Source organism: Sturnira hondurensis, unplaced genomic scaffold (assembly GCF_014824575.4).
Source record: "Sturnira hondurensis isolate 20B ecotype Veracruz unplaced genomic scaffold, ASM1482457v3 Scaffold0006413, whole genome shotgun sequence".
Taxonomy (NCBI): Eukaryota; Metazoa; Chordata; class Mammalia; order Chiroptera; family Phyllostomidae; genus Sturnira; species Sturnira hondurensis.
This window is the reverse complement of record NW_028079044.1, coordinates 14015283-14042518: the sequence shown is the minus strand read 5'-3', so window position 1 is coordinate 14042518 and position 27236 is coordinate 14015283. Positions and strand designations below refer to the sequence as shown.

Below are 27236 nucleotides of genomic sequence, written 5' to 3'. Positions count from 1 at the left end.
TCAGGCACCGTAAAAAAAGTTTGCATTCCTAAGTAAACTTAGCCTTTCCTTACTGCCCATTTTAGTTAGAAATGCACTAAGTGAAAAATATTTTTCAGTGTTAATTGTGCCTTATTATTTTCTTAGGAATTTGCTGATTCCCTTGGAATTCCGTTTTTGGAAACCAGTGCTAAGAATGCAACAAATGTAGAACAGTCTTTCATGACAATGGCAGCTGAGATTAAGAAACGAATGGGTCCTGGAGCAACAGCTGGTGGTGCAGAGAAGTCCAATGTTAAAATTCAAAGCACTCCAGTCAAGCAGTCAGGTGGAGGTTGCTGCTAAAATTTGCCTCCGTCCTTTTTCTCACAGCAATGAATTTGCAATCTGAACCCAAGTGAAAAAAACAAAATTGCCTGAATTGTACTGTATGTAGCTGCACTACAACAGATTCTTACCGTCTCCACAAAGGTCAGAGATTGTAAATGGTCAATACTGACTTTTTTTTTATTCCCTTGACTCAAGACAGCTAACTTCATTTTCAGAACTGTTTTAAACCTTTGTGTGCTGGTTTATAAAATAATGTGTGTAATCCTTGTTGCTTTCCTGATACCAGACTGTTTCCCGTGGTTGGTTAGACTATATTTTGTTTTGATGTTTATATTGGCATGTTTAGATGTCAGGTTTAGTCTTCTGAAGATGAAGTTCAGCCATTTTGTATCAAACAGCACAACCAGTGTCTGTCACTTTCCATGCATAAAGTTTAGTGAGATGTTATATGTAAGATCTGATTTGCTAGTTCTTCCTTGTAGAGTTATAAACAGAAAGATTACACTATCTGATTAATAGTTTCTTCATACTCTGCATATAATTTGTGGCTGCAGAATATTGTAATTTGTTGCACACTATGTAACAGAACAACTGAAGATATGTTTAATAAATATTGTACTTATTGGAAGTAATATCCAACCGTATGGTGATAAGTATTGTTTTACTTCTTACGGTTAAAGAGAAATAGAACCTTGCATTCCTAAAACATCCATTTGTGTGTGCAACCAGGGCGTTGTAGACCTACCTTAGAGCAGCAGTCACTGTGCTCTCCAGATGATGTGTCCAATGAATGACCTAGGGAGGCTACTGTCTCGGGCAGGCATTTAACCAAGCTTGGTTCAGGAAGATTAAAGTATCTAGCCTGTTGTCTGCTCCTTCTCTGAAACCATCTGAAATGGCTTAATAAATTAATACTTTGTTAATTCTTTCCTGTGGTAACTGTAGAAAGCATCACCTTTCCTAATTGGCAAGTGATCAGACTAACGCATGTGCTAATATTTCTTCATGCTTTGAGTCAGATGTTGACTATTTTATCCTCCACAATTGTATAATTTAGGTTGGAGGAGAATTAAAGCATTAAAATTGAAAGCAGGAAAAATTTACTGTTCGATTACCCTAATTTTAGAAATTACATCCCTATAAATTAACCAAAAACACAAATGCTGGATGGGAATAATAAATGAGAAAAATGTATTTATTTCCGTGGAATTTTGCACATATGAAAATTTTGTTAAATAGGACCTTAAAGATTCTAGAGTTTGTTTTTATTGTGTGGAAACAAGTCGTTTGCTAACACTGGCATTTTAAGGTGATGGAAATCAAAAACTGTTTCCTTGTGGTTGCAGCAGCCGCCAAAATACTTACTTAGGGGCTTGGGATGTGGTTGTTGGCAACATATTTTATGGTCGGGTCTTGAAATTCAATGATAAAATTTAAATTAAAAACAAGCCAAAAATTTAAAGGTTTTTTTTTTTTAATTTTCACTAAACAGGCAATTGAAAATACATGGTACAAAAATAAGTGATAAGATTATTGTAAAATGAAATTGACAGAATAAATATTCAATTTAATTTTCCATCTGAGAATTTCGCAATAAAAATCATAGTTTACTTTGTATTATAGATGTGCTTGTTGGATCTATTCATCCTCAAATAAGGCAACTGAACTCAAGTTACCAAATAGTAATTATCTGGGTGAAGACTTTTTAAAATGCTTCAAAAAAAAGTTTTTTTGCTTTACAATACAATATAAAGGGGGAAAGAATCCAGAAACTGTTGTAAAGTAAATAAATGATACAAATGTTAGTGTGATGGCATGCACTTGAAACAGCAAGTTGTTCAAACTGACAGCTTTCTTTTCTTGGTGAGTTAGCAAAAAAGATTACATGGCTTTATTGCAACAAGATGTAAGTGTAATTTACATACTTAGTTTTGAAAATTCTAGCGTCTTTCCCCCATGACAGTCAAGACTGGGACTCACTGCATTGCCTTGCTTTTATGAATATGCCATAAATGCAGTCTTGGAAAAATATATATTCCTACCCCCGTTTCAAGCTACTATGGGCTTTAATAACATGTTCACTTAATAAAGGGGAACTGTCACTTGTCATATTGTAAATGTAAGTGGCTGCCATAAATTAGCTCACATAATAGTAAGTTAAGCCTGAGCAGTTTAGTCTCTGGGAAATCCTTGCAGAATGATGGCCATTCTGGTCTGAGCAGTGACTTTCTATTCTTTGACCTTTGACTGAATTTTCCTTCAGCATACATACATGTTGCCATTGCACCATGTTTCATATGAACCCTTTTCAGCCTCAAAAACATCCGTGTTCACAATGTTTCCAATTTGCACTTTAGCCATGGAGCTGCAACAAGAACCCAGATCTTGAAACTGCCATTTCGGCTCTCAGTACTGCAACTTCCCTGTGGACTTAAATTCTGCTTATTTAAAGGGACTACTAGGAAATTTTACTGCAGGTAAAGTTGGAATTTCATTACCACACTTATGTCACTGTAGACTACTAATGTCCTGAAGACTAGTGTGTACCACTGTTCCTGGCCAGGAATATTTGAATCAGCGTGGCCATGTTTGCTCGAAGTGCTGCTGGCATCTTACTAGGCCGAAACAGTTTCAGCTTCAGTTTAAGGGAGGTCTTCAACTTTCTGTATTTAGCACTGCTGAAGAGGAAATTATCAGCTGTGCTGATACTTTTTTGTGGCATTCACAGCTAAGTCCAGAATAAGCACCCTTCAGTCACACCTTATTTCAGAGGAGATGAACAAAAACCTTGAGTTCATCTCTAAGTGGTACTTCCTTGGGAAATGGGGTACTTGAAAATTCCCGTCATTACAGTTACTAGGTTGAATGGGAATACAATGGCATATGCAGCATTCAATTCTGTAACATTGGCCAGTTTGTTTCTATAGTTGTCATCTTCAGTTTTTCTTTGCTAACAGACACTTACTTTAATGCCCATTAAATACTAGTAAATAACTGAGTTAACTCCTAACTGCTATCCTGTAACATACTCAGTGGAAAGGCATGTGGCACTTTACAGCCACATCAAAGAGAAAGTGAAAGGCAGTTAGACATAACTGCTTTTTAACCAATTCTAGGCTGTCAGGAGTATTTTACATTTACAACTATTTGTCAAGGAGGTGTTTTGTCTACTAAAGTTCATGTACGGAACCAAGTTTTAAGATGGAGAATCATAATGGGGCAAAATCTGAATAGTTTAATTCTGATCATGCCCTTAAGCATTGTGGTAAATGATACCATAGGAGCAGCAGGCACTTGAAATACTGAATTTTATTTATATAGTTTTCCAGTGACTATGAAGTCTAAGAAATTCTAAAGCAGAAGCATTTAACAGGACTTTGGTTCACATGGAAGTGAGTGAGATGGTGAGATTGTGTGGCTCAGCCCTGGCTCGTGGGGCTTGTTTGGAGCTGTGTTGGAGACTGAACAGTGGTTGGGGCAGGTGCTAACAAGCAACCGACTGATGCTTCTCTTTCACATTAATGGTATTTCCCCCCTCTCTCAAAGCAGTGGGGGGCGGGGGGAATAGCCCGGTGAGGATTAGAAACAAAAAAAATTATATGGCTCAGCCTCCAAAACTAGTCTTAAAATTATTTTAAAGGAAGTAATTTTGTTTTGTTCTGAGGGGAAAAGTCTGCTTATGAGAGTGACTGTTTCAACATCACCTTCTTTTGGTTCAAGATGACTTGCTCATCTCCTTATAAACTTAGAAGGTACTCGGAAGGAGTTTGAAAAAAGGCCTTTAAATGCTTATCTCATATATTTAAGTATGAAGAACTTTTAAGTCTTACTAACTTACTACCATACTAAAAGCATATAAGGTGAAATATGCTTTCCTCCTTCCATGTTCATTCATGGCTCAATAGCAACTAAGTGATTTTTGTTTTTGCAGAGTCTCTGGTTACACCAGCAACAGGTGATCATTTTGCTTTAAAAAGCCATAGAATCGATACTTTCAACGGCTCATCTGTAGACTTATTTCCATGAAGGTACTTACATCAACTCCCAAGCAACAAAAACTTTCCTTGTTTTTCTTCATTACTGACAGCCTTGGAGAGTCCATGCCCTTCCCTTCCCTGACCTTGGACTTACTCTTCCACACCAAAGTAGGAATGAAGGGGTGCATCCTCCTGGAGGTGCCCCTTACAGTGGGTCATTATTAGTCCACAGCCTAGCTGAAGCTCAACAGCAGCTCCCATGAGGCAGGGGGATGGACCCCTAAGCCCTGAAGATGACAGAAGGTACTGGCAGTCCAGACTTATTTGTAGAAGTTCCAGTCATTCAGAACCTTCTAAGAATTTGGTGAGTTAAAGTTTCTTTTAAAAAGCTTCAAAGAGAAATTTATAAACGTAAGCTTCAGTTTTACTGAAGGAACCAAATTCCTGGCCAACCACTCACTTTTTTTTTCAGTCTCTTAGGTTCTCTTGTATGCCTGAGAGTACCGAGCATTTGGCACCTTCTTTAAACGCTCCCAGCACGTGGACTAGTTTAAGAGCTCTGTCTGCCCTTTTCAACTGGATAGAGAGGGGAGGAAAGCCGAATAAGCCTGTGAGCATTATTTTATCCAAACTGGCAAAGCCACATGCTCTTTGTAGAGAAGCAGCACCAAAGGAATTCCTTAGTTTGGAAGGATTCATTTTAAATAAAAACGGTAACGGTAGCCCCTTACTTCAGGGAAGAGAAAGGCATTTTATATAAGCTAGTACATTAGAGTTAAGTTTCCTCCTTAATATCAACATTAAATGCTCTTACTAGAACTTCCTGAAAGTTTCCCACCAGCCAGGTTTTGAGAGGCAGGTTACATCTCTGCCTGAGAAGATGCCTGAAAGAGAGAAGCATCTGTTACAGGCAGAATGCTGCAGACAGAGGAAGACATGACAACAAACATCAACCTGCATTCACTTTAGGATTAAAATGACACGCTCAAATTTCTTTGATAGAAATACATGGACTCCCTACCCTTGACATACCTGAGGTTTTACCCTCTACCTTTTGTCTGTAGTGAATTCTAACCTGGAAGAGCTGAGTTAAGTACATTTGGGTTAGAGAGGCAATTTCAGAGATAGTGTGATCCAGTTATCCCCCAAAGTGGGTACCAACCCCCTATGCTCTACCCCATTATTTCCTCTTTCCTCTCGTGTCCTGTATGACTTCTCCACAGATCAGAAGAAAGCTGTACTCTTAGGTCTCCAGGCGTGTCACCCCCAGCCATGCCCCTTAGCTCTTTGTGAGAAAGGAAGGTACAGGGAGTTATCAGTAATTCTGTCTCTAAGCACTGGGTGCTGTCAATAGTTGCTTAGAGATGGAGTACCAAATGAGCTGGGTGATAGATGTGCACACACAAAAGGGTAGGTTTAGGTTAAGTTTTACTGGGGACATGGGGCGTCCTAGTCCTCAGTAGGCAGAACAGAACACACCACAGTGAGCCCTGATCACCACAGGATGACCCCAAGCTTCTGCCTGGCAATGGCAACATCTCCCATGTTCAGTATCGGTTTTCTCCTAGTATGTTCTCTAATAGCTCTTGGCTCCAGCCTCTAAGAAACAGCCAAATGTTAGAGGAAGAGCTCTGACCTCTAATCCAGCACTGGGGTCCGAGGACAGATGTTCTCCTGGGTTATTCTACTTACCAGGCTAATCTCAGTCACATCAGCACTCCTGTGTGCCATTGGTGTGTTGTCAGAGATGAGGGCGCAGCCAGCCAGTATGTCCACAGAGGCCAATATGGTGTCATACAAGTGATCTGCGTGGCTCTCCAGCTGGCTGGGCTGCTTTGCGATCCTCCTGAGAACATCCTGTAACACTAACAAACGAGGTTTAAAGCCATTAGGCCCCCCCAAAATCATGCAAGTTATTTTCAAAAGAAAATATAAGGGTGTAGCATTTCACACAAAATAGGGAACACAGCAACAGCTTCATAATGTCTACTCTTTAACGGTGACTCCAGGAAATGCTATTGCACTGGTAGATATATGATAACCTGTGACTGAAGCTGAAAGAATTTCACTGGCTCCACTTTGGAATTATGCAATTCACAGAAAGGCAGAGACTGGTCTGACTTTTAGAGATAAGATTCAGGACACACCCAGATCTTGTGGGGCAGAAGGCTTAAAAGGAAGTAACACACGCAGACCAGGGCCCTGCTACACCAGGTCCTATCAGCTGGGGGCTGTCATTCAGCATGTGCACAGGTGGTTGGGTACCATATTTGGGAATGCTTGTGAACCCTTTTTTGGGTGTCCTAAATGAACAGACTTCAAAAGAAAATTACCTAAAAGTTGGCAAACACAAGCTGGTTCTAAGGCCAAGATTCCCTCCTACAGGATAGGCTAGGTTCAGAGTGCATCCCACACAGCAGGCTTGTTTTTTTTCTCTCTTAAAAACTTTATGTCCTTTGTTAAACACAAAGGCTGCTTTGGTTTCCTGTGCCTTTATCAGCTGTGTTAACACTCTCCCTAGTTTCCTGCCACAGCTGCAACATCTGCCAGCAGCGGAAGGGAAAGCGGAAGCTGTTTATCTGCAGAGGATGCTGACGGGTGGGTGGGCGAAGCACCCGCTGGCTGGCTGTATTGAGATCAGCCCTGAGGAGAGCCGCATCAGTTGGGGCCAAGTGCTGTCCTGACCACTCACCAGAGTTGTAAGGGCAAGGCCGAGGTGCACAGTCTAGCAAGCCTGTAAGAGCACCTGGGATGGGCTCTCCTTCATGTTCACCTGACCTCTATCTGTCCTGTCTGCTGTCAGTGGAATTCAGGGGATCTTTATTTTTGAACTTTTATTTTAGAGTGTCAGATGTTTTGATTGAAAGTAAGTAAAAGGAAAGCTGGGAATGCAAATGAAATCATTTTTCCCCGTGATATTTTTGTTTTAATTTTACAGGGGCCTTGTTCAGCTGGATGCACAAAGATGCCAGCCATTTGATAATGAGTTTGGGTGTCAGGCAGGACTCTCAACACACAATTTCCATGGGGAGGCCTTTGGCAGCAGTCTGAGATCGGCATGTTTTGAGGGGGAATTAATTTAGCTTCCATCCCTGAGGTTATACTGTGGCAGAGGAAGGAAGCAGGCTCAGGGAGGAGCGTCTATGCTAGGGCGCTAGACTCAGATGGTGTGCCCTGGGGAGAAGAGGCATGCACACCCAGCCACAAAGACCCTGCAAGTATCAAGGGGAACGTGTGGTTTTCACCAAACAGTAGAGTTCCTAATTATGCCAAAATGAGGGTGTAGGGGGGCAGTGTGTCAACTTGACAGCCTGGATACATGTCTGAAAACCACAGAAACCCCAAAAGCCTCTTATTTTGGCAGTAAAATACCTTTCGGCTCCTTTGAAAGAAAGGCAAAGTGAGATGTTTTTATTAAGAATTAAGTGCTGCTCTGACTGGTGTAGCTCACTTGGTTGGGTGTCACCCAGCAAAGTGAAAGGTCGCCAGTTCAATTCCTGGTCAGGGCACACGCCTGGGTTGAGGATTTGGACCTAGCTGGGGTGTGTGCAAGAGGCAACTCATCAGTATTTCTCTCCTAAGTTGAAGTTTCTGTCCTTCCCTTCACCTCTCATTCATAAATACATACATAGAAATTAAGCACTGAAATTCATTGAATTGATTTTTAAATAAAGGTCAAAGAACCCATAGTTTTTTTTAAAAAAAAGTATCTTATTTCTCTTTAGAGGGGAAGGGAAGGAGGGAGAGAGAGATATCAATGTATGGTTGCCTCTCATGTGTCCCCTGCTGGGAACTGGCCTGCAACCCAGGCATGTGCCCTGACAGAATCGAACCTCGATCCTTCGGTTCGCAGGCCCACACTCAATCCACTGAGCTACACCAGCCAGGGCAGAACCCATAGCTTTTAAGAGGCCCATTGTGACTTGTAGCCTCTGGGAAGAGCTTCCTAGTATTGAGCTCCTTTCCTTCCTGCCCAGGCCCCCTGCACCTCCAAACACCGACAACAGCAGGGGAGCCAGCATGTGGGGCTGGAGCCAGGCTGCCCTGCCTTATGTGACCCAAGGCAAATTTGCTGCTCTGCTGAAGTGAGAGTAACAACAGTGTCCCTCTCACAGAGCTGTGATGAAATGAAAGTCTGATGTCAGCTGCTTCAGCAGTGTCTGGCACACAGTGTTCAGAAAATACCAATATAATTACAGGTAGCAAGGAGCTAGCTTGGCATACTGAATTTCTGCCCCAATCAAAACCAAACACACTAGTGCAAGAGAACAGGAGAAGGGTCCAATCAAAGGCCTCCCAAGGGCAGGGGCTGCAGAAGTCTCATAAGCCCTGGATAAGTGCTGCCCCTTGGAAATCCCTGCAGTGGCTCCATGGCTCATGCAGCACCCCCAGCCCTGATTTTTCTTCCCAGGGGACATTTGGCAATGTCGGGGGTATTTTAGGTTGTCATCACTGGGTAGGGGGTGCTGCTGGCAGCTAATGGGTAGAGGCCAGGGATGCTATTAAGCATCCTGCCACGCACAAGACAACTGCCCTCACAATAAAAATTGTGTGGTCTACAATGTCACGGTGCTGAGGTTGAGACTGTTCCACACACCTCCCTAGTGTACACCTGCCCACTACGTCTGGTCAGGAAAGTGCAACCTCACCACCTTAAAGCTTAAAGCTTGCAGGTCCCACCCAGTTTTGCTTATGCTATTTGCTTCTAGCATAAACCCCATCTCACTCCAAATTTGAGGCACAATAGAGATAGGCTTTTTTAGCACTCTTATATTCAATCTTAGAGGAGGTAAGGGGTTGCTTCCAGGAGTCCATTACTTCATTGCTTTAACCTAGCATTCTTGTAGCTCATCCTCCATATCCTGTCTCCCCCAGCAAGGGCAGCACGACCATAAATCCTTGTGCCATTCAGCTTTAATGCATTCTTAAAGGCTTGTGGTTTCCCTTTTCCTACAGTGGAAACCCACCTTACAAAACAGGCTTGAGCTCTGTGTGCACCACTGTCCATCCTGTCCCCCCCTGTCAGTTCACTTCTTCCTTCGGCCTGTTCCCTCAGCAGAGACTGACTACTCTTAAACTGGGACACAACTTCTTCCCCAGAGCAGATGGCCAGAGGGGTTCCACCTGTGCTGGGGAAGGAGGGGAGGCCCTGAGGGCTCCCCACCGTGAACCCCCTAACTGAAAACCAAGCATAGCTAGATTAAAACCAGCATTCCCACCCAGCACACCCCCAGAAATAGACAAGAACCGAAGAGTGTCGTTCTTACAAGCTTGACACCTAACTTCTTCACGGTTTACCTTTATGAATGTAACTGCCTCATGGTGTGGTCTGGGGGCAGTGATGGTGTGAGGGCCTCTGGCACTACTGGCTCCTTACCAGTGCGTGTGCGTCCCTGGGCCCTGCTGCAGACAGGCTGGCTGCATTCAACGCCTTACGCATCTCACCTGGGGTGTTATCCAGCAGGCACTGAAGAAGAATCTCCCCTTTCTTTAAGACATTCTCCGTCAGGGACTGGTGTTCATCTATATCTCTCTTAAATTGCTTAAATCGTATCAGAAAAAGAGAAAAGCTTTGTTATTATTGATTTATAAATTATTCAAAATGATACCTTGCTTGATTCCCCCCCCCCAACCTGGAAGGTGAACCCACTGGTTTTCAGGCTTCTCCAAGTAAACAGTGTAAAAGTTTTAACTTCATCTCTTTTGAGCCCCAGGTAAATAGGGTCGATCCTCCCCCACCCCCCGTTTACAGTTTGACAAAAAAAGAGTGTTCTTTGTCTTGGTGGAGCCTGCCTTAGCAACAGCTGTATCCAGGGCTTCCTTCCTGTCTCACACCCCACAGGGTGGGTTCTCTTTAAAGTTATAGGGCAGTGGGATTCTCAAAACAGTTCTCTGTTATAGTGGAACTAGCAAGTAAAAGCCACAAGACATGCTGTTAACTTGACCACAAGGACTGCTGCCTCTTGCTATATGGCCCGTAGGCCTCAGGAAGGCATCAGAGAAGCTGCCCTCCTAAGCAGCCTGTCTGTTCTTCTCTCAGGTTCCAAGCCTTGTGGTCGAGTATCTTTGATGTCTCTTTACTTAAGAAGTATAAAGTCAAATTCATGACTACTTTTAGTACAGAGTGCAGAACTTAGTTCACATTCTGAAGTTACAATTTTATTCTTGGATTTATTATATTCCTGTGTTCAGCCTTAATACCTGTGTTTATATGCTGCCACAGACTGTGATAACACAAAATACATGAGACAGAGTCACAGTTAAAATATACGGGTACATATCCACACTCGGCTTATATTAAGTATCTCAGCTAGGGTCAAGGTAGCTCGTACATATGCATGAGCCTCGTACCATTCTGTGTGAGTAAGGGGCTGACAGTGCGGTTCCACTGTTTTATGGGTGACACGAGAGGGCTAGGCCTCACTGATCTGCAGGAGTAACCAACCATAGCTCAGATCTCAGCTCTACGCACAAAGCAAGAGAGTTGCTTCTGGTTAGTCTGAAAGCTGAGGCACTGGATGGAATGAGGGACACAACGGAGGGAATGGAGTTGTTTTACTTGGCCTGCTCTGATGGGGGCAGGGCTGAGGCACTCAGGAAGGGCCACCCAGGTAAATCTTACAAGGGCAATTTCCTCTCAATAATGGTGCTGCCCTTGGGCCTCCTGGGGGTGGACCTGCACACAGAGGACCCTCATAGTCAGCCTTTCTCAGTGTAATCTGGGCAAGGAACTCTCCACACAGAAGGAAACAGCAATCTCACTGATGTGGGGCAGCTGGCCCACCCAGGCGAGCCCGGTCCCTTCAATTTTACTTGGCTTACAGCTGGAAAACAAAGGTCCTCCATCCTGCCTGGGTGTGGTGGGAGCTCCAGGCTCACCCCACCTAGTGTGGCCCCTGGCTCAGTCACTTGTAAATCACACCCTCTTCTATTAGAGGCGCAAGGGTAGGTTGTAATGTGGGAGCAATTCACGGAACTGTCCCAGAGAACCCTTTCTAGACTAGCATCAGGCTCAGACCACAAACACCCCGGGCTCCTTCATCAGAGATTATAAAGGTTTGGCCAACCAGACATGCTAGAAGCCATGGGTAGTTCAGTCAAGGTTAACGTTATGTTTTAGGGTAACTGAGTAATTTATCACCCAATTCAGAATACTTCTGGAAATGAAGGGGGACCTACTGATAATTATGCAGAACAGCAGGCACAAACTGTCACCCTAAATATACTTGATCTAAAGTTGTAATCAAACAACAAAGCAAACAAGCAAACAAAATATAACCAAAGACACTGAAATAGAGAACAGGCTGACAGTGACCAGAGGGGAGAGGGGAGGGAATTTCAGGGGAAATAAGGAAGAGATTTAGAGGAACCTATATAAAGGATACATGGACAACAACTGAGAAGGGTGGAAATGGGAGGGAGGGGGGAGGATGGGGGGGGGACGGGATGGGAGTAATAGACAGAAAACTGTACTTGAAAAATAATTAAATAAAAAAATTGGAAAAAAATAAAGTTGTAATCAGCACCACAATTTAAGAGATTTTAGAGAAAATCCTCATTTTTTAAAAAAGCATGCCCCTCCAAAACTAGACACATGAGAAGCAAACTGAGTCATACTTTATTTAAATACCATCAAAACGCCCGGTGTGTATTCTGGAATCAGTACAATTTCAGCCCAGATACTTAAATACCAGCCAGTGCTGTTGAACAGAACTCGGTGATGATGGAAATGTCCTTCCTATCTGCACTGTTCAACGTGGCAGCCACTAGAAGAATGTGATGACCGAGCACTTGGAACGTGACTAGTGCAACTGAAAAATCCGAATCTTCAATTGTATTTAAATAGCCACACGTGCCTAGCAACTCCGTATTAGTGCAGATCTATGTTTAATCAATCCCTAAGACATGGAAAATCACACTGGAAATCACCCGTAAGTATTTTTGATTCAGGATAAGTACAATCAATGTGTTTTCTCCAAACTCTATTTGGCCTGTGAAATAACTGATACATTTATGTTTTTCAGCATTAAGAATGTGAAAAGAACCTATGACTAGATTTTAAATAACAGTCAACTGAGCCAAAATGTGTTGAGTATCAGTTATTTGAGCTAAATTACTTGACTACCTTGTAATCAAGTAATGTAGCCATTCCTCTTGTGAGTGAACAGCTAAAAGCCAGGACCATGCATTACCCGGTAAAGCTGCAGAGACGACTTGAGACCTGTAAGACTGGACTTGGGTGGAGTCAAGTGGTCGGTAACCTCTGCGACATTATACAGCCAGTGGATCAGCTCTTCCAGCTGACAGCAAAAGGTCTGTGTAGACAAATAAAAGACACATGCGGTTTACATTTTCAAAAGGAGTCCAGGGAATCCAGGGGATTCCGAGACAGATTGTGCACTTCACCAGGGCATTCCTTCACTTGAGGCTTTAGTCTCCTTCCTCCTCCCCTGCCTGTCCCCACCCCATGATTCCAGACCTCTGCCAGAGCAATAGCAACAGCCCCACTGTTGTCTCCCCTCAGCTAAATGACACCAAAAATGACAGTGTGAGAAAGGCTGGCCCTGCATGGGGAACAGCCCAGCCCCAGGAACCAGTTCTTGGGTCAGCACCACTGTTTACCGTCAGACTGTCTTTGGGAAAACATGGACATAAAATAAATGACTGGTTGAGACGAACCAGAATGTACAACCAGCTGACAACTGACTCAAAGCTGTGCATCTGCCTCCTGCTTCCCCACTGCTCAGGGAGCAGGGCCCTTAGACTCCTGGGGGGTGGGGTGCGAACCGAACCCTTTCCTTCACCATCTCAATCTTTTACCACAAAGAATACATGCTAACATGTGTCCTACTAGCTTCACAGTACAAATAAAACCATCCCTGGGGCACCAGGAGCAGGTTAAAGCCCTCCTGGAGTGCTAGGAACCGCCTGTGGCCATCAGCTCATGGGCCCATACATGGCCACATGGCTGGCCGCCCTGCAGTGGTGAGATGCAGTATTCCCGTGCTCACCTTGGGGACTCTCCTGTGTGCCTGATGAGCCACATTTCTGAATGTACATACCTGTGTCAGGGACTGCGTGAAGCCCTCAACGTGAATCATTTCATTTAATCCACACAACACCCTCAAGTAGCACATCTCTGTATTTTAGCAAAGCAGCAAACTTGAGAGACTGAGCTGAATTCCAGAGAGCAGTGCCCTGATTCAAATTCACAGCTGCCTGACGCTGACAGCCATGTTCCCTGTATTATTATTATTATTGTATCTCCAGATATTCTTGGGTGGTCCATAAACCTCTACCATTACATCACTTTATTAAAATTGAAGCTCTGAGAAGCAATGCAGTCTAGAAAGCACTTCTGTTTAGCTCAGTGTTTCCTAATGGCATCTGAGCACACACCTTTCTTGGGCAGAGGACTTCTTAATCTTCAAGGTTAAGAGCATCGGGAAGCTGCCCAGGGTAGTGGTTAAGAGCTCAGGTTCCAGCCCTTGCTAATTTTAAGTGGGCAGGTTGCCTAACCTCTTGTCTGCCATTTTCTCTGTGAAATGAGAACAATAGTCCTCATCCAGTAGAGCTGAGAGGCTTAAATAGGATAAGGTGCAGCAGTCAGTGCCTGGCACACAAATGAGCTCCAAGTTGCTAAGTTTTGTTACATTAGTGGACTGGGGGAAGAAATGAGACACCTCTCCGCAAAACTCTGAAATGTTGAGTTTACCTTCACACACTGCATGAGTGAGTCTTTTCCTGCCTCTCTTCCTCTCCTGGGAGGCTGCCCTTTAGAATCTGGGTCCAAAACAACTGGCAAAGAGGAGCGTGTTCTCAGAGGCCCAGAGACCTCCAGCGCCTGGCTGCTCACCAGACTGCCATCCCCTGCAGAGTCCCCTGCATGGATGAAGGAGCGCAGCGAGCAGCGGTTCCGCCCCTCAAGCTCCCCAGACCCTCTGAGGGTAGTCCCAGAGGGAAGGTGGCTTTGGCTGGAGTCCGATGGGAAGGAAGTAGGTCCATCACTGTCCGTCGCATCCAGGGAGCTCTGCCCTTCGGCAGCCCCAGCTGGTAGGGTCTCCAAAGTGGGAATAGAACCTAGATAGGAAACCAAGCTAGAAACCTGTGTCAGCCGAGTGGGCAGGGCAAGATACTCGTCATCACTTTCCAGGTCCTCTTCTGGCTTCCATCCCAACTCCACGCAGGCAGGGCGCTGGATACCCTGGCTAGCTCCTTTCTCTCTTTCTGGCCTGGATGAGGGCCACCCTCTGTCCCATGTCCTCAGCTGGGGAGGGCTCACCTTGAAGGGCTTGCCCACAGGCCTCCAGTTCTTCACGCCCCTCAGGGCTGGCTCCCTACTCTTCCAAGGACTGCCCCTACTGCCTGCGGCCCTGGGTGTAGATGCAAGCTGGCTACAAGATGCCAGCCTGACGCTGCCCTCCTCCTGGGGTCCTCCAGAGTGCCACCGTTTGAGGCTTGGCTCTTGGGACCCAGAGAACGGCAGGGCAGTGGCCTCTGCTGGTGGGCAATTGTGGGAGACATCAGTGGGTGACTTCAGAGTGCTTGCTGGGGAGACAGAAAAGCTATCGAGGTCTACGCCCGAGTCCTGCAGGACAGGGTCAACCAGCACACGGCTGTCAACGTGCTTTGAGAGCCGAGGCCTGGGCCTAAGTGGGTAAGTATAGTCCAGCAGGTCTTCGTACTCTTTATTTGGGTTCCAGTGTGGGGACTGGCGGTCAGGGGAAGGGGGCAGGGAATCTGGCAGCACGCAGGCCCAGTACTCGGCTTGGAAGGACAGGTGCCTCCTGCTCAGCCCAGAAGCATCTTCCGCAGAGGACACAGGCTGTGGAGACCACTGGAGCCGAGGCCCTGGCCCCACCACAGAGGGCACTGACTGGGGGCTGACCAGCTCCAGGGAAGAGGAGACCTTGGCAAGGGAGCAGCTCTGAGGCTCTGCCTTCTCTTGGCAAACCTGGAAACTGCCACCAGGGGATGAGGCTGAGACACTGCAGCGGGAAAACTGAGGAGCAGCGGCACCTGGGCTCACCGTGGACCTCCACTTTGACGAGAAAGGGAAACCTGAGATGGGAGTCTGTTGGCTGAGGTCCAGCACCGGAGGTGACTCAGCTGGGGACAGATCGTCTTCGGTATCCGCATCATGTCCCGAGCAAAGACCCGTGGCTTTGGGAGTGGTTACAGTCTGAGGTAGCTCCCCTGAGGCAGAAAGACTGGCATCCTCCATCTGCAATAAGAGGGAAGAAACAGCACTCAAGTGAAAACAAGTGAACTAAATTTCTTTCTTAAATGACAATCCGGAGTTTTCTTTGGGGAGCCCAGATGATGTCTAGGAGAGGTCCTGACACGGAGAACCTGCTCTGGAAGCAGCCTGTCTTCCCCAAACTGATCCCACCCTCGGTCCTTTCAAAAGGCCTTCGTCCACAGATACCCTGCCTGTGAGCAGAACTCCGAGCTCTCAGACTGAACACACTGCCTACCCTTTTGGAAGCATGTCCTGTGCAGACAAAACCTTAACCATCCTGCCACTGACGGGAGACACACCCACACCCACACCCACTCGCTCAGCTCACATGCCAGTGGTAACTAAACACTGGCAAAATGACTCACTGGTGAATGACTCATTCACCTCAGCCTCTTCACTGTGAACTTTTAATCTGTTTGAGGGAGGCTGGCGGCACAGTGGTTAAAGGCCATGAGCTTTGGCACCAGAGAGACCTGGTGCCAACCCCTAACTGCCACCTTCCAGTGAAAGCACCAGCAACACCAGCAAGTTACTATTACTATTACTACCCCAGTACTATTACTACCCCATTTCACTCCCCACACCTGTAAAATGGGGCTAGTAACAGCGCTGCTTCCTCAGGCCGTGAGGAGTAAATGAGCTCATGTGTGAAGGGCACAGGGTGAGAGCTCACCACACAAAAGGAGTTACAGTAAGCACCATGAAAAAAAGCCAGTAGGCTGATTTGCTTCTCGCCTCTCTGAAGATTTGACTCACAGGCTCCCTAAGCCCCCCACCGCCCCAGCTCCCAGGCAGGTGGGCCAGGCTTCTGTTTTCTCCCACAGTCAGAGGCTCCTGAAAGGAGGGGGATCCACAGGAGCAGCATGCAGCAGCCAAGGCCACAATGACCCTGAAGAGATCAAAGCCATTCCCATGAAAGATCTGGGCAAGCAGAACAGAACAGGACGTCAGAGCTGGGAGGGGCAGGCCATAAGTCACCTTCCCAATTACACTGAGGGCCTAGAAGATTCAGTGAGTTGCCTGAGGTCAGAGCCAGGCAGGATGCCCTGCTGCCCACACGTGACTTCCACTAGGCGAGGCTGCACTACAGTCAGGGCTGCCCAAGAAATTCTCCTCACCCAGCAACAGTGCTGCCCCCTGCAGGGGCTACAGGCTTTGCCATGCTTCCTGGGTTTCCAGGAGATACAGTCTCAAAGCCCTCAGGAGACCACAGCCCTGGGCCCTCCCTCCCCAAGTGTCCTCTCAGGACCCCCTGAGGCCTTCAGACCACCAAGTCAGAAACAGAAAGGACTCCCCCTTTCAGAACTCTCCTGGCCTAGCCCTCTGGACAGCATGTCTTGGCCACAGCATCCCTGGTTCAGAAGATCATCAGTCTCTTAAGGAAAAGGAGATGCTATGGACAGCCCCCCGCTGACCCCAAGGCCCAATTCTCCAGGTAAACCTGTAAAACAGAAATCACCACACCAGGCTCCCCCAATGCCCCACCTTGAACAGGGACTGGGAAAGCATTTAAGACAGTGACAAAATGCTGGAATGCACTCCCAAAAGATAGCATTAGGCAAACGTGCAGTCCCACTTACCTTAGTAGCTACCTGACTCCCCACAGAATGCAGATCTCCAATGCCCGCATGGGCAGGAGGATGCAGACAACTGAGAGCACGCTGAGAGGCGCCAGCCACTTGCTCCTTGCTGGTGTTGGTGGCCTGTGACTGGCAGGCTCCAGAGGGGCACCAGGTGGGGGCAGATAGGCCCTCTGCCCCCCACACAGGGGAGGCAGGCTCTCCCTCAGCTTCTAGGCGTGGCAGCTGCTCCCCATTCACAGGCATGGGGATGTCCACCTCCTGTGCCCTGCAGCTCCACCTCCCACAAGCCGGGGCCCTGGTGTCTGTGGATGCCTCCACCTCTGCCTTTTCTTCTCCAAGTGCCATTAACACGTCCCTAGGTCAGGGTTCCCTGAAGTCTTCAGCTGCCTACAAAGTGGGAAAGGGAGACAAAAATATAAAATGTCTAGGCAAATGTCTCTGTGTCCAGGCAACCTTGCTCTTTAAAGATTAAGAAAAACCTCTGGGGGAGGGGCAAAGAGAAACCACCAAATGATGGCTACTTCCTCAGGGAAGAACACAGGTCCAGGCCCAGCTTCTCCTCAGCACCAAGCCCTTCCGAAAGGGAGGTGGGAGCACGAGGTTTCGTCCTCTGCTTTTTTGTGGCCTGTACCAGCTCTAGCAGCGGGTGCCCAGAAGGGTTGGTGCAGGTCCAAATCAAAGTCGAGGCCTGGTCCTCACTAAAGTCACCTTTGCGTCCCTGTCCCTTCAGCCCAGCCCCACTGGGTAAGAGGCCTGGCCTATGCCAGCCCAGCTGTGGCTCTGTTGCCAAAACGCCCCGTCAGCAGGCGGCTCTGGCCTGGCTCTGACCACTCTGCTCCGAGGAGCAAGTCAGGGCACGCCCAGGCCTCGCCTGAACCTGGGGCGCTCCCCGCACCTTCTCCTGTGGAGAAGGCTCTCTCAGAGCACAAGAGCCATGCTCCAGGCTGTGGAGCAGGTTGGGGGCAGTGGTGGAGAGAGACAGACACATAGACAGACAGACAGACAGATACTGGGAAGTCGGTGGGCAGGGAAGAGAGAAGGAACAATTTAGGAGGGAGATCTGAAAACAGGACCATCACATGAAGAGCTTCAGGAACAGAAGGAGACCTCCGTGGCCTAAGTGTGCAGCCGAGGGCTGCTCCTGGGAGCACAAGTCCAGGGGATTTGGGAGGCAAGGGACCTTCAAGTACACTCGGCCAACTTCAAGGCTAAAGCCTGGACACAAGCAGCCTCGTTTCCTCAGAGACCAGTAGGTGAAGCCACGGCAAGCAGGAAGCAGCAGGGAAGTAAGAAAGTGGAGGAGGCTGTGGACGTGGGCTCACCCTGTTTGGCTTGCACACGAGGAAACACAACTGGGTAAGGACAGCTAGACTGCCCATACGGCAGGGTCCTGCCCGGCCTGGCTGGCTCCAGACCAATTCAGAGGCCACCCTGGAGAAGAGCACACACTTTACCTGTATTCTTACTTCTCACAACCACCTTGTATGGCAGAAACTAGTTGGAAAAACACACTTTCTTAGGATAATTTCAATTTAGGACTCAAATATAAAATGCACTGCAGATCAAATATCCCCTGCCCTTGTACCTGTTGCTCCCTAAAATGAACTAGTGCACGCAAGGCATCACGACAGTGCCTGGCACAGTGTCAGCTAATGCCACCGCTACCACGGGGGCTGTGTGTGTCAGAATCAGTGTAACAAGTTTCCAGGAACGAGTCTAACAGAGGGAGGAAAAGTGGCCTATTTTTTTCCATAAACTAAGCAAAATATTCACTACTAGATACTCCCAGAGAAACAAGTAAACAGTCTCACTAATTTTGTCACGCATCTCCTGGTGCATATACAGACAAACACAAAAATCTATTTCATCTTTCTGCCTTGTTACATAAAAATAGCACACTATCCTGGCCAGTGTGGCCCAGTTGGTTGGAGTATTGTCCCATAAACTGGAAGGTCGCAGATTTGATTCTCGGTCAGGGCACGTGCCTAGGTTGCAGGTTCGGTCCTCGGTTGGGACACATACAAGAGGCAAATGATGAATGTCTTCCTCCCCCTCCCTCTCTAAAATCAGTAAGTGTGTCCTTAGGTAAGGATTTTTTTAAAAAAGCAAACTTTATAGAACCTTGCTTCTTTTTCTTTTTAAGCAAAATATCTCAGTGATCGTTCCTTAACAAGACACAGAGAGCTTCCTCTTTCTCTGTATCAGGGCCCAGTGCTGTAGTCCACTGTAATACTGCTCTCTTGTTTATTCTACCAGTCCCTTACCAGGAGATATTTGGGTTATTTCCAATCTTTTGCTATTACACACAACACTGTGATGAATCACCAAGCACACAAACAGCGCAAATGGCCAGGAAGGGTACCTGCATGCGTACTTCTGGTGCACGCTGCTGGTTTCCTATGGGAAACAGGCCTTATCCTCATTTCACAGAGGGAGAAACCAAACCAAGGCTCAGAGAGATTCCAATCTAGAACTATGTGACTCCAGAATCTAAGCTCTTTGTGAACCAATTAGGGAACAAGTTACAAAATGGAGGTACACAAAGTAGAAGAGGGAAGCGACTCATAAAGGGGTAGAGATGAGTGACCAAGTCCTGCAGACAGACTTTCACGGAGCTACATCCTCACCTTGTGGCTCTTTAAGAAACTGCACATAAAAACACTCACGGGCAAATTGTTTTCACGACTGTGGGGATAAGCTAAGCCCATGAACTGGAAAAATCAGGGTGACGGCTGATCTCAGTCTGTAGCCCCTAGTTTCTGCTCCTTACTCCATTCCTTAACTGTTTCACTGGCTGGCACTGGGCCCTGAGGGTGGCAGCTAGTCCCTCGTTAATCCCCCCACTCCTCTTCCCACCGAAGGTTGTGGTCCTGAGATGGGGCTGGACGAAGACGATGTTGGGGCCAGAGATGGGTGCAACAAATGATCTCTGTCTTTGTTTTGATAAAATATTTTTTAATGTTTGTTTGTTGTTTTTTTTTTTTAGATTTCATTATTCAAAACAGAAGGTATCCATTTATCCCTGGAGGGGTGGTGAGCTAGAATTATAAGCTATTTAGGAGACACCTCTGGGTAACTTTCAACAGTTTTTCCAAAGGCCCTTCAGCAACAAGGTAGGAAGGTATGAAATTCAATGACTTTGATGAAAATGGTATTTCTGAAAAAAAAAAAAAAAACCCAGACTATAGGTGGTTGTTTTCTCTGTCTGGATAAACAGTCCCTTCATAATCTCACTTATCTGCCTAACAAATCCTACTTTTTAGCCTGCGCTATACAAGATTTTTTTTTAAGATTTTATTTATTTATTTTTAGGGAGAAGGGGAAGGAGGGGGAGAGGGAGAGAAACATTGATTGGCTGCCTTTCACAAGCCCCCAACCAGGAACCTGGCCTGTAACCCAGGCATGTGCCCTGACTGGGAATCTAACCAGTGACCTCCTGACACCCACCCCACTGAGCCACACCAGTCAGGGCTGTGCTGTACAAGTGTATGCTACAATGCTGTGCTATACAAATGTACTATGAGAACTAAGACAGATATATGTGAAAAAAATAAAAAAGAAGTCCATGAGAGTTCACTGTAAATTACGTACAAGATGCTATAGAATATAAAGAAAAGGGAGAAGTCAACTGGGGTAGAGACAATCAGGGAAAACTCCTTAAAGTAGTAACTGCTGAAGACAGACCATTTTTTAACATCAATTGCGTCTGGCTGGTGTGGCTCAGTTGGTCAGAGAGTCATCCCATTCATCAAAAGGTTGGGGGTTTGATTCCCAGTTGGAGGACATACCTAGTTTGTGGGTTTAATCCCCAGCAGGGGCGTGTATGAGAAGCAACCCACTGATGTTTCTCTCTTACATCAATGTTTTTCTCTCATTCTCTCTCTCCCTTCCTTTCTCCAAAATCAATACACATTTTAAAAAAGATTTTATTTATTTTTTTTTAGAGATGGGAAAAGGAGGGAGAAAGCAGGAAAGAAACATCAATGCGTGGTTGCCTCTTGGTTGCCCCCCATTGGGGACCTGGCCTGCAACTTAGGCATGTGCCCTGAGAATCGAACCAGTGACCCTTGGGTTCACAGGCTGGTGCTCAATCCACTGAGCCACACCAGGGAAGGCAAAATCAATAAACATGTTAAAAAAATTTTTTAAACCATCAATCATGTTGAAGGTTGAAGAAAACTGTAGCCTAGAAAATGTGCAGGTTTTGGATTTCCAGGGCTCAACCCTGTCTTCACTTGCCAGGTAGACATCTTAATACAACATGAAGATCCAGCCCTCATCTCCAGATTCTAGATTTTATACATTATTCTTTCTGACCACCTGGGAATGAGGGTAGAGGTGTGGGATTCTGCCTGTACTCTTCCTATGAAAGACCGTTTATTCCTTTTCAAATCACCAAATGGTCTGTTCAGAATAATGAAAATGACTTGCTGGGCTGGACCAACACTGTCCCAGGTTAGTGGCTTTAAACAACCTACTACGCTGCATGGAGGTTCCCTGCTCTTAGTTCACACATCTTACAGTGCTCCTTGGGGCTAACAGCTCCTTGGTAGGCAGAGGCCTCAGCTGGCCTCCCACTAGGGAAGCACCAGTAAGTCTGACTGAACGAATGGAGGCCTCACAGCACAGACAATGAACGGTGAGTTAACCCTCCCACCTGAGAAAGGTCTGCACACACCGGATCTGCCCTCTCCTTGGCCAAACAAAGAGACAAGCCACATAAGCTTCAGGATATTCTAGGGACCACTACACTTAAAATTCTCCACTAGTTTCCAGGACTCGCAGAAGCCGAATGACCTACCAGATATAATTAGAAGTGATGCAGACTTGCTTGGCTTACTCCTGCCCTACAGAAAAAAATATGCTCACACATCATGTCTGTGGTAACAGTAACTCCCTAAGCCTGGACACCTGACCCTGCCTGGTATCTGCTGCACCACCCTCTGGCCGTCCTGTCACAGCTGCCAAGGATTCCTCCCACTTGCTCCTGTCCCAGATGGAGAGAGGAGGGCTCGGAATTGAGGGGGGAAGGGTGATGTTCCTCTCTCCACTAAACCATTCAAATACACAAATTATCAGCTAGAAAGCAATCCTCACGTCAAAACAGGACTTGCCCAGGATTCTTGAAATCATGAGCCCCCTTTGAAACAATCTGATTTATATCACCTTTGGCTGGGAAGGGCCCATCTCTGTACCCACGCACACCAACAGCCGCCTGTACAGCCAGAGCGAGGTGTGCGTGACACACAGTTCAGGGGCCAAAACCCTGACACTTGTTTTTGCAGAAGGCCACAGGTATAAGTGGTAAATGCCACGCACACACAGTGGCAGAATGTGACCAGACAACCAGACAAAGAGGCTCTCAGTGCCGCTCCTTCTCTAAGAACACGAAACTGCTCACAAGGAAAGGGGGAGGGAATGGGGTAGAACCCAGCACTGTAGGTTGCTGGAAGGCTTCTGGGGGAACTAGACTGATGGGAGAAAGGAACTTAAAGGCAGAAACCCATCTTTGTGTGGGAGGCAGCATGAAAGGGGGTAATGACATACATGGGGGAAGCCAACAAAAGGGGCAGCCACAAGAGGCCCAGGCCCGCCTCAGAGGTGGGTGGATGCCAGCTATGCTGTGGCTGGAGGTCCGGATCCTTCAGCACCACCATCCGTTTTGTTTTCCCTATGGCTGCTTCCTTACCTTTTGCTCAGAGTCAAAGGAAGGGTCCTCCAGGGTCCTAGGAGGAGCCACTGGGCCCCTCCAGACAGATGCAGTGGGAAGGCTGTTGCCAGGCTGCTCTTCCCTTCCTTCCCCCTCCCTTACTCTCACCAGTTGGCTGACTGACTGGGACCACCAGACAGCCTCAGGGCAGGGCCAACCTTCCAACTTGTCCTGATGGGTCTTTGGGTGGCCTTTAAAGAAATGCAACAGCCACATCTACAAGGGATTTAGGACTGAGCCCCTAGCCACCTCTCCCTTCAACCCTAGGCTCTAGAGGCCCCCTCAGCAGTCAAAGAACAAGGCTGATGAGGAATGAACATTTCAGTCAACTGCACCCTCTGTTCCCACCAAAGAGCACAGCAGAGAAACAGCTCCCGCGGAACAAAAACTGCCCCTGCTGTCCCCGGACCATTTCCACAGCTACCGCTCTGCTGTACTGACAGTGCGCTGGGAGCCCTGCAGGCTGCACATACGAAGAATAAGAAACTTACTGATTCTCTAAAGAGATGCCATGAAGAATGTCACTCAAGTACCAAAACCTCTTAGGAACTCACAGGACAAGAATTCTCTAGTCTCAGTAAGAGAAAGAGCCATTTCACTGAGTAGCCAGTGGTTTTTACTTTATAGTTATTGGTAAAACTGATAAAAAAATGTTTTTCCTCTTTGCTTTGGCTGCTAGGAAGCTCAGGGCCAGATGTGCAGTACCACCTAAGCAAAATCTGCAGGGCAAAAAGGCGCCCGTTTTTTGTACTGACCTTAGCCTGGACTTCTTTTCATTCACTCTACCTGCCTCACTTGCTTTCATTAGAAATCCTGTTACACAGAAAGGATCTTGGAAAGATTCCTCAAATTATTTTTTGGAACAAAACAAGGAAATGTTAAAAACAGAATAGTAGAGGGGGAAAAAGCTACTAAATCCAAGACTTTATCCCAATATTACAAGAAAACAAAACCTACTTACCAGTACTTCTGAAGAGCTGGCCGCACACCTTGGTCGGTCAGAGCACTGGTTCTGCCGCGCCGAGGTTAGGGGTTCAGTCCCCTGTGAGGGCACATTCAAAAATCAACCAATGAGTGCACAAATGGGTACAACAAGTCTATCTCTCAAGTCAATAAAAGAAAAAAAACTTAAAAAAACAAATGCAGATACATATGTTAGTCTCTTTCTACTCAAAGTCTGGTCCACAGACCAGCAGCTTCTACATCACTGTAGGGTTTGCAGGAAATATAGGTTCTCAGGCCCTACCCCATAGCCTTGGAATCAGAGCCCGCACTTTGGCAAGATCTCCAGATGACTAGTAAGCACAATGTTTTAGAACCACCGGATTCCTAAGCCCGTTTTAGCACTGCGAAGCAGAACTAGAATGGCTTTACGTGCATTCACTGAGTGCCTATCTTACTTACGCCCACCACACAGAAGGAAATTTGTCCTGTCCTTAACATCTTTCCAACAGGGCACTAGAAAAAGCTCCCATCTTGTGGCAGGTTTTTAATGGCTAATTACAGAATATCACGGCTGGATGGGAGTCCCCAGAAAGAACAGCACTCCCTAGAAAGAATTCAAGATTCTTTGTGGCTACAGTAAAAGCATAACCACAGACCAGAATTTTCCTGTTATAGTTATAAGTGAGGAGGGGTTTTGTTTTGGAAACTCTATATTTAAGAGGAACTGATGTGCGAAGGGGACCTATACACCTGGAAGGAAATGTATAACAGCCTGTTTCCTGCTACCAGATAGTGGTACAGGAAAACCTGGAAGTGAGGCGATATCCCCTAGGCCTAGGGGTTCTATCTGCCACCTCTAGGCCTGGCAAATAGGTCTAAAACCAACTGGCAGACTTCTTCCACTTTTCACAATGTTTATGAACAACTTTAAAGACAGGAACTGGTTTCTTCAGACTAGATTTGTTATAAGGAAAGAGGCCACTCCAGGCCCACCTCCACAAGTTTTGCCTCTTTCTGGCTGAGCCAACCATCCAAAATCTCTTTTTTATCAGCCACACCAGGCCCCATTTGATTTACTCCTCTGCTCATTTTAAGAGACCACATTTTGAGTGTACCCAATACTACTGTATTTGCCAAATGTTGTTTGGCACTTCATCAGTCTCTAGTGGGTAGTGAGACTAAAAGCGTGAAGAGCTTATTTTCTATGGAATAGAGGCATACCTTGGAGACATTGAGGGTTCAGTTCCAGGCGATGGCAATAAAATGAGGATGGCAATAAAGCAAGCTGTCATCTTTTTGCTTGAAGGGTCCTGCCTTCAATTTGTATAAAACACAACATCTGTAAAGCACAATAAAACGAGGTATGCCTACATGCACTCTTACTGAGGGGGGATGGGGTGGGCTCTGAAAAGGTTAAAGCCGGGGTGTCCAACCTTTTGGTGTCTCTGGCCCACAGTGGAAGAAGAAGAGTTGCCTTGGGCCACACATTAAATACACGAACACAAAAAAAAACTGATGAGCAAAAAAAAGGTTTTAAGTAAATTTACAATTTTGTGTTGGGCTGTATTCTTAGCCATCCTGGGCCCGTGGGCCACAGGATGGTAAAGGGATTTTTTAAAAATCAAGAAAACACAGAACCAAATGCAGACAGATTCTGAAGGGTCAAGTACTATGCAGATATTTAGTATTAGTGAATCTGTTCAAGTATCTGTTTATTTTTATCCTAACAACTGCTAACAGCTATGCTAAGCACTTTATGTCAATATTTTATTTAATCCTCAAAACCCATGGAGTAGTATGTACTATTATAACTCCTGTTTTACAGATGAGGAAACTGAAGCATAGGGAAGTTTAATTACTTGTCTAGAGTTAGTAACATGGAAGAACTAAAGTATGATTTGACTTGAAACCAGAGCTCAACAGACTCCCTACCCTGTAAGAATAACTGATCCAACAAGTTAAAAGAATTAAGTTAGCCCTGGCTGGTGTCCTTCAGTGGACTGAGCGCCAGCCTATGAACCAAAGGGTCAGTGGTTCAATTCCCAGTAGGGCACATGCCTGGGCTGCCAGCTGGGGGCCTGCTCTCACACAGGTGTTTCTCTCTCTCTCTCTCCCTTCACTCTCTCTAGAAGTAAATAAATCTTTAAAAAAATTAACGTTTTTGATTTGTGAACTTTTTGGCTATGCTGCTACTGTTTTGTTTTCTTTAGCCTTCCCTCAGTCACTAACTTCCCAGCATTGTGCTAGGGTCCAGGAAAACCACAATACATCAACAGAAGGTAGCTTAAAGAAAGAAGTGATTATTATTTTCGGGAAGGGGGAAGACCTTTAAAAAGCTTCTCCAAAGTGGTGAAACGGAGTTCTTTGCTCCTTTCTGCACTGTGTGGCCCAGGACTGGTTGATCCAACTGGTGATCTCCACTTCTTTTGACCAAGCCCTAGAACCTTCATTTCTCCACTAGACAGACACACTTTGTCATACATTTTAACAACATTCTTCATACCCTAAATCTTGGAACTGTTAGGATATTTATGAAAGCTAGCTGCCTCCCGGACGCCTCCCCCCATTCTCCAGTGAATTCCCTGTGAGGCCAACGTGCTCTGGCCGAATTCCGCTCCTTTTTATTATAAACAATACACCGAACTCAACCTAGTAATTATAAAGGGCCTGAAATAGGTTTTGGACATGTGCCTCCTGGGTTGCCTAGAATGTTCTGGTGAGGACAATTGGAAATGGTGACCCTTCTGGGCAGCATGAGAGGGATATCTTGCGTTTTCCCTTTGGCAGCCCTGAACAGCTGCATTCAAGGCGAAACGAAAGCATCATTCGGGTCCATCTTTCCAGTGGGAATGCCCCGGGGTGGTGAGAAAGGATCTCTGCGTTGGCTTGGGTCGGACTCCCTTACTCCAGGGGCATGTGGGTCCCGATTAGAGCAGGGTAGACCGGCGAGGGCCTAAAAGTGAGTTCCCCCGAGACAGAAACCCAATAGAGGCGCGGCAGCGAGGATGCGTGGCCACGCGCTCCCCCTCCGCCACACCTCGCTTCGCCGCAATCCCGCCCTCTCGCCCCCGCGTCCCATTGCCCGGCCTCGTTCCTCACCCGCCGATCCCTCTGCAAAATGGAGGCGAAGGCACGGGGGCGCCCCCACCCGCAGGTAGGGGACGTAAGGCTCGGCGGCCCTTCCGCCCAGCCCGGCCTCACAGACCCAGAAAGATTGCAGATCACAGGGGGCAGAGCTGCGCGGGCGGGGAATGACTGGGCCACCACCTCCAGAGCCGCAAAACTCCCGACCCCCACACGTCGGCCACCACCTACCGCGCCTCCAACGTTTCGGACGCCCAAACCGGGCCTGCGGCCCCAATAGCCGGAAACACCGGCCGCAAAGCGAGGGTCCAGGAGCAAACCGCGGCCCTCCAGCAGGACCCCAAAAGCCCGGGGCGGGTCCGAGCGCCGGCCACGCCCTTCGTACC

At 46.7% G+C, this 27236-nt stretch overlaps 2 protein-coding genes across 10 annotated transcripts in view; one reads left to right on the top strand and one right to left on the bottom strand.

The window, feature by feature from the left end:
• RAB1A (RAB1A, member RAS oncogene family) overlaps positions 1-1771 on the top strand; it is a 34561-nt gene extending 32790 nt beyond the window's left edge. Inside the window, exon 6 of the mRNA XM_037048054.1 lies at positions 127-1771. Coding sequence (XP_036903949.1) covers positions 127-324 — 198 coding nt within the window. The 3' untranslated portion in view covers positions 325-1771. The remainder of the gene's footprint in view (positions 1-126) is intronic.
• Positions 1610-27236, bottom strand: CEP68 (centrosomal protein 68). Of its 9 annotated transcripts, XM_037048051.1 has the most exons (9): positions 27082-27236; positions 24988-25105; positions 17109-17498; positions 14002-15510; positions 12479-12601; positions 9732-9828; positions 5979-6151; positions 5101-5170; positions 1610-2169 (listed from the first exon to the last, which is right to left on the bottom strand). In XM_037048051.1, the coding sequence occupies exons 3-8, from the start codon at positions 17454-17456 to the stop codon at positions 5147-5149; spliced, it is 2274 nt and encodes a 757-aa protein (XP_036903946.1). In that variant the 5' UTR covers positions 17457-17498; positions 24988-25105; positions 27082-27236; the 3' UTR covers positions 1610-2169; positions 5101-5146. The 9 variants fall into 9 exon arrangements, with proteins under 9 accessions (XP_036903946.1, XP_036903945.1, XP_036903947.1 ...); XM_037048050.1 differs by lacking the exon at positions 1610-2169 and having other exon boundaries at positions 2976-5170; XM_037048052.1 differs by lacking the exon at positions 1610-2169 and having other exon boundaries at positions 2976-5170; positions 14143-15510.

Coding starts and splice junctions, on each gene's coding strand:
- CEP68 (XM_037048046.1), bottom strand. CDS start 17,456: ATGGCACTTGGAGAAGAAAAGGCAGAGGTGGAGGCATCCACAGACACC. Junction 15,511..17,108: donor GGAGTCAGGTAGCTACTAAG/GTAAGTGGGACT, acceptor CTCTTATTGCAG/ATGGAGGATGCCAGTCTTTC. Junction 9,829..12,478: donor CGTCTCTGCAGCTTTACCGG/GTAATGCATGGT, acceptor ATACGATTTAAG/CAATTTAAGAGAGATATAGA.